Here is a 7,588-nt window from a genome sequence, read left to right on the forward strand (position 1 = left end):
TGAAATTTGGGTCTCATGTAACTGAGTTTTTTTCTCGATATACTTGGAGTTATATGTCAATACACCTAGAAATTGAAGATATATGAGTCTATTTTTTAACTCATTAAATTGTTCATCGATACAATATCGGAGTAGAGAGATATTCGTATTTTTGTGAGACTGCACAGGCAGCCCTTATGGGACCCACTTGGACAGTGGCGGCCTTTACCTATTTTATCTCGTTTATGGGATGAGCTTTGCTCATTTTTATACCTATTTCCATCCTCAAACTCTCCAAAGCCTCCCAAATAGTTCCCCCAAGGCTCCAAACAAATTTGTAAAAAAAGCAATACACTATAATCCAACATCAAAGTTGGCCAAAGGTGGAGAATAACCTCTCTATGGTGTTGTGATGTGAAAAAGGATGATGGTGAGCTAAGTGAAGCTTAGGGTTAGAATTTTATCTACTTCCTAAGGTATATTTAACAGCCTTTTAATTGTGTTTAAGGTTAATTATATGTTGGTTGTGGTGTTGGAGTGAAAGATTATAAGATAGTACTTGAAAGGGAAAGAGATGTTATTATATATATATATATATATATATATATATATATATATATATATATATATATATATATATATATTGTTATGGCTGAAAATTGGGGAAAATAACTTGATTATTATATGTCTTATGTTGTTATGCATGTCTATATATTTAGCAATTTAGCAAGTAAATTGATGAAAGAAACATATGAAACTATGAATTGAAAGAGAAGGTTGAGGTGCTAGAGCATATGGGACTGTTTTAAAATATTTATGAGCTAGGTTTCAGCTGGTTATTTATCTAGTATCTTGGATATGTTATTGTTGATGTTGTTCTCATTTTTTTGGTGCTGGTTTGAGTTGGATAGAAGTGGCATTTTATAGAGGACATAATGTCCGAATTTCTATAAGTGGCCCACTAGCTTAGAAGCATGTTTGTAAGTCCTTCTATGGCATTAACTACAAGTTTTACAGTCGTAATGTAGATTGAAGTCTTCGGGAACGTATACGTTGAGTCGTTACGTAAACGACGGAGGTATGTAAGGCTTCTTTCTTTCTTGGCATGACTTGATGTAAATATTCCCTTTGAAATAATCATCCCATCGTAAGATTGAATATTCCTAAGGCTTCCCAGACAAAAGATTAATCATGTTCTTGTGTATTTTCTTCCGATGGCATTCTTCCGAATTCATGATATCGCGTGTGGTTGTCTTGCATTATAATTATATATGGATTTATTTTACTCTACCGAGCCACGGTATAGTCGGTCGGGTACGGTGCCTATTATAGAACCACTGATCAGTTGGGTATTACCGATCCCTTTGTGACGGGGTACAACCGAGTACTCTTCGAGGCCGGGAACGTTATGATATGATATGATTTGCCCCACAGAGAAGATTGATACTATATTATATGGCCCACATTGAGTGGCTTGATTTTTATAGACATGCATATATATATATATATATATATATATAGCCCTAAAAAATATCAAGTTGACCCCATTGCTTCTTAGGCACTCCTAGTGCCTTCCAAACAGCTTTGGACACATCAACAATGTTGTTTTATCTGAGGGCATGAGCACAGCGCCCTAGCAAGGGATCTTCAATATGAAAGATATACTGAATATGTAAGGCAGATACACATAAATAAAATATGAAATGTGAAGGAAGAGCACAGAAGTCTACCTGAAACTCATAACAAGCCTCTGAGGGCATACATTGTCACAATCATTTTAATGTTATTCCAAGTTAATGATCAAGACCATGGAAACGAATAATAAGCAAATAAACGGAAGCTCTTGAACTATTTTCGTGTTCACAAATCAGAAGTAATTATTAAAGCACCACTTTTATATCGAAGCTCTTGCCTGTAGCTTGTCTAATGCATGGCACAAAATGGTTGTCTCACGTTTATGCTTTTGATGCCCTACACCAAGCTCCAACATTTTTTCCTGGATAGGAAAGTGTATTAAGAAAATGGACTTTTATCAATATAATAAGAGAAATTTTTATAAAGCACTATAGTTTAGACCCTAGTAACTCAAAAGCACAACGAGTACATCATGTGTTAACTGTATTCGTTCGCATAACGAATACAACTTGTATCAACAGTATTCGTTCGCGCACTTGTATTCATTCGCACAATGAATACAACATGTATCAACTGTAACCAAAAGTAAAATACAAGGTGTATACGAATGATACAACATGTATCGATTGTATACAAGGGTGTATACAAAGGATGCATCATGTGTCAACTGTATTTGTTCGCGTAACGAATACAACTTGTATCAACTGTATTCATTCGCGCAATTTTATTCATACGCACAACGAATGCAACCAAGGTAAATACAGAAAAATAAAATTCTCTTGCTGAGAGTCGAACTCAAAACCTTCGCGAACTAAGCGGACGCTTTAACCAATTTAGCTATGAGAGCTTGTTGTTCTCTTATTTTAGTTCAAAATAATTAATCTCTTATTTCATGGATTTGCTATAAAATTCAAATATAACTACGAATGATAAATACATCATATGTGTTTGACGTGTCGCATAATGTTTCCATATAATAATTCAGCTTTAAATGTCACCGACTATTGTCTAAATCATATAAGGAGATAGTGACTCATTCTCTCAACAAATATGGGACATTTTAATACTCCTAGAAAGTATAAGACTTGACATCTAGAGTGTAGAAAACATAACATAAGGACTCAAAATCGGGTGAACCTATAATAAGAAAAATGCATAAGCACCTCCCCTCCTCCCCCCGTTCCGACCTATAGTCGGATTTTCAACTACATATTTTATCTTTGTGGGGGTCCTAGTACTTCCCTGAACTATTTTAAAGTGTAATAAATACATCCTTAATTGATGATGTGGCAAGAAGAGTGTGTTCACTCTCTTAAAAGCATGTGAGAGGCAAAATTTAAGTTTAAAACTGATTAGTTTATACAAGTGGCAACTTTTAATTGAAAATGATATAATTATTTTAGACTTAATTAATTATCACTATAACTAAGACTAACAGTATTAATTTTATTCTTTTTTAAAAAACGGGCCCCCTTTTCCTTTTTCACCGGCGACAAATTCGACTCGCCGGAGCCACCTACACCAACATCGACAATAAACTCTACCGTTTTCCGACAACCTTTTTTATATGAAGAAATCACTCCCGCTCATTGCCAAGCTTCCAAATAGTACATATGATTCACCGGCATCACACCTCTGTTGATTCCTCCAGCAACTAGAGAACAGTGAAACAGATGGTTTTAGAACAAAAACCTACCCACACCATTGCTAAATAAATTACCGGATCTACCAAGGTTGATATTAAATGGCGATGAGACTAACATCACCACCGGCGGCGAGTTCTCCACCATTACCGCTCGCGATGACTCGACAGTACTACTCTGGCTCGGACTACGATTTCCATTTACTAATTCACATTCTCCGTCTCTAAAATCGGAAAATAATTTCACATTCAGCGGTGTCCATGTACATGAAACTGGAATATAAAAAAAATTAATATATATATATATATATATATATATATATATATATATATATATATATTAGCTTGGCAATGCGTGCACAACACTCTCCATCAGAAATTTGTTTGTCTAGTTTGAAGGGTGTATTTATTTCATTTTAAAAAGGTTTTCGGGGGTAATAGCACCCTCGCAAAGATAAAGTGTGTAGTTGGAAATCCGGCTATAGGTTAGGAGGGTCCTTATGCATTTTCCCCTTATAATATATAGGATTGTTTTGGCTTTAATACCATGTTAAAAGTAATATACCTTGGGCCTAATTAATTTGACTCCAAGAAATAGCCCATGAGGTGAGAATTATCCTAAACTACCTAAGAAAATAACGGCCAATTTCCTAAGTAATTATGTGAAACACTCACCACTTGCTAAAGCGAAGCGTGATTGCCTCAATTTTTCAATAAGCTTTATATTCTATCCCTGTCGATGGGTAACACCAAGAGCTAGCATTTTCCTATGGTCGTGTTGATGGGTAACACCTAGAGCTAGCATTTTCCTATGGTCGTGTATAGGAGTGGCAAATGGACGAGTCAGGTCGGATATGAGCGGGTCAACGACGGATAATTTAAAAATGGATAAATTATCCGATCCGATCCGACCCGTATTTAAGACAGATAAAAAACGGGTTATTCGGCGGATAATATGGATATCCATATTATCCATGGTTTCTTGAATTTGATCACTTATGGGAGAATTCCTAGTCTCCCAAACTTGAGGAACCCCCAATTTGAGGCTTTACAAATGTAAAAGTTAAATACATTAGTTAAACGATTTTCTAAGTGGATAATATGATTTTATCCATATTCGACCCATTTTTTAAAAGTTCATTATCCAATTCATTTTTAATGGATAATATGTGTGGATAACTGTATTGTTTTAACCATTTTGCCACCTCTAGTCGTGTACATCAACTAGGAAGTCTTTCTTTTGAGCAACGTCAGGGGAATAATATGGAATCAACAGACCTTTGTCTAACCAAATTAGTTTGATGAGAAATAAAATTTATGTTGTTAGACATTATGGAAACTATAGCATGGGAAACTAATTACTACTAGTAATTAATGTACGACGCAAAATCATAGGAGAATTAACGAAGAGGAACAATAGCAGTTAGCAAAACTAACAAACTTGTTTTGTGCAACCTGAAAAAGCTCTCAGCCCTTTGAACATTTCATAGGCACTTTCCAACTTCAATGCCCCTTTCCAAAATCAAGCATCTTTCTCTTTCTCTCTCCCTTTCACGCCCTGTTTCCTTCTCTTTCATTTGGAGAGTTTGCTTCATTTCTGTCGTTTTAGAAGCTTCATCGCTCGCCACTTGCCCAAATGGTATGTTGTTCGCAGTTCTTTCACTGTATAGATTTACGTGATACATATATTTGGTCATTTGCTCAAAATATAATGATCTCATATAATTTCCTCTTTTTGTTTGATTAGTAGTGACGTACATTTTGAATCATATTGAACGCGAATAGGGAGGCAAATATGTTCATATTGTACGTTTATATGTAACATGAAATGATACTGTATTCTCATTTCTGATTCAACATGGCCAAATCATCGCTTTTGATTTGCTCCAAATTTGGAATGTTGTAATTCGTCGTGTATATTTTCCTTGACCCGAGGGACTTCGGAAACACACTCTCTACCTCTACGAGGCATAGAGGCAGGCGTAAGGTCTGCGTACACACTACCCTTTCCAAACTCACTTGTGAGATTATACTGGGTATATTGTTATTTATTGTTGTTAATTCGTCATGTATAATATGCCTCTCATGATTTATGCACTAAACGTAATTAAATAATGAAAAAGAAATCAAAGTGTTTCAATAGAAATAATGCAAAATCTTAAATGCTTAAGAGGGTAATTTCTGCACATACCCTCTAATTTAGTTAAAAGCAATTATACCCTTTCTATGTTGAAGTTTCGATTCCTATTCTAATAATCTCTAAGGAAAGATGAACTTTTTAACGTGCCAATTGTTTCTTTAATTTATTTTCTTGCATTATTTTTTTTCTTTCTTCTTTTGGTGCCATTTTGCATAGGCGAATTCGGCTTCAGGGATAGCAGTGAGTGATGAATGCAAGTTGAAATATTTGGAGCTGAAAGCGAAAAGAGACCACAGATATATAGTGTTCAAGATTGATGATTCAGGGCATCAAGTTGTGGTTGAGAAAGTTGGGAGAAATGATGAGACTCATGAAGATTTTGCCAACAATTTACCTCCCAACGAGTGTCGCTATGCAGTTTTTGACTATGACTTCACCACAAATGAGAATGTCCAGAAAAGCAAGATCTTCTTTGTTGCTTGGTAACAATCTTATCTTTTAATTGCTAATTATTTCATCATGCTGATCATTATCCACATATATGTCCTTGTTGCTTTGATTATTTCTCTTTATAATTGCATTTTATAATTTTTATAGTTTAAGATACATACTAACAGCGTAAAGATTTTTTACAATGTCAGTGCAGTTTAACTTGTGATAGTAGATTAGTTACTATTTTTACTCAGGTTATCATTAGAATTTTAAGTGTAATTACCTTACAAGCGACCTGATTGTACAAATATTTTTCATATTGTCAATGCATAAAATTCAACATTAATTTTGTGTGTCGCTAATTAATCATGTTTAACTTTTTACATTCAGGGCACCGGAAACAGCAAGAGTAAGAAGTAAGATGTTGTATGCAAGCTCCAAAGACAGATTCAGGAGAGAATTAGATGGTGTCCAGGTTGAGTTGCAGGCTACTGATGCAAGTGAGATGAGCTTGGATACCTTCATTGGGAGAGCTCGTTGAAAATAATGGCTCTTACCTAAATATATTTGGCCTATATTCATTGGCAATTTGTATACAGGCCCTTCGTTTATTGGATTTTGAGGAATGTGTTCTTTGTTATTTCTTTTACTACGGTGTTCAATTTTGTCTTGTTAGTAGCTAGGCTACTAGTATGATCTTGTGACCATTTTATTAAGAAAGTCATCAATGTTTATTTGAATTTTATACCTATTGCCCTCTTTGTTACTCCAAACATTTATCTGAATTAAGTCCCAAAACAGGATTTCCTTAAGATGGTTGAGCTGATAAACCAATGTTCAATATGAAAGTACATAGTTCTTTATTACTTCTGATTGTGAATAAGAAAACAGCTAACTCAGCAGCTAGCCCTTAATTTTCTTGCTTAGTTCTCTTGTTATAGGCTTTATTTGTTGAGAAATATATCACGCTAATAGAAGGAAAAATATTTGAAAGAGAAAAAAATAAATTACATAAGACAAGACAAGACAAGACAAGGTTTACGTGGTTGCCTACTCTACGGCCACACAAAGAATAGTTCTTTATTAATTGAAGAGAGAAAGAAGAAGGTGAGGGATGATTTGCAAATGAAAATGCATACCCCTTTTATAGGCATTTGAATGCCCTGCTCAACTAAGCGCTTACGCCATAGGAATGCCGATGTAAGCGCTTACATCATACGAATGCCGATTTAAGCGCATACATCATAAGAATGTCGATGTAAGCGCTTACATCATAAGTTCATCTTTTTTTATTTTATTTTTCTTTTGTTTTGTCGACTTTTCTTTCTTTCACATACAACAACATGTTTGTTACTATCAATCTCCCCCTCAAACCTATGTTACATCAAGAAAGAAATTAAAATAAAGATTTGCTATTCTCTGGTGGCGCCTTCACCCTATCAGTCTTGAAGGCTAACTGAGGCAGTGCACAACCTCAGTTTATCAACACTAACAACTTTGGTCAACATGTCTGACGGATTCTTCGATCCTGGTATCTTCTGCAGGGAAAGAATTTCTTCACTTATCAACTCTCGGATATGATGATACCCCAACTGGATATGCTTCGATCTTGTATGAAACACTGGATTCTTGGCAAGATGAATTACACTCTAGCTATCGCTGAAAAGCTCACAATTGTCTTGCTCTTTACTTAGCTCTTTAAGAAAATTCTTGAGCCAAATCATCTCTTTTCTAGCTTCTGAGATTGCCATGTACTCTGC

General features: G+C 35.1%; 1 protein-coding gene across 1 annotated transcript; it reads left to right on the forward strand.

Annotated features, from left to right (window-relative positions):
- Positions 1-4,756: 4,756 nt before the first annotated feature.
- Positions 4,757-6,577, forward strand: LOC104091998 (actin-depolymerizing factor 10-like). Its single transcript, XM_009597467.4, has 3 exons — positions 4,757-4,895; positions 5,613-5,878; positions 6,219-6,577. The coding sequence occupies exons 1-3, from the start codon at positions 4,893-4,895 to the stop codon at positions 6,367-6,369; spliced, it is 420 nt and encodes a 139-aa protein (XP_009595762.1). The 5' UTR covers positions 4,757-4,892; the 3' UTR covers positions 6,370-6,577.
- The last annotated feature ends 1,011 nt before the right edge of the window (positions 6,578-7,588 follow it).

Source organism: Nicotiana tomentosiformis, chromosome 5 (assembly GCF_000390325.3).
Source record: "Nicotiana tomentosiformis chromosome 5, ASM39032v3, whole genome shotgun sequence".
NCBI classification, from domain to species: Eukaryota; Viridiplantae; Streptophyta; class Magnoliopsida; order Solanales; family Solanaceae; genus Nicotiana; species Nicotiana tomentosiformis.

Excerpts from the sequence above, each read along its gene's own strand:
- LOC104091998 (XM_009597467.4), top strand. Across the intron at positions 5,879-6,218 it reads AAGATCTTCTTTGTTGCTTG|GGCACCGGAAACAGCAAGAG; the intron begins GTAACAATCTTA and ends TTTTACATTCAG.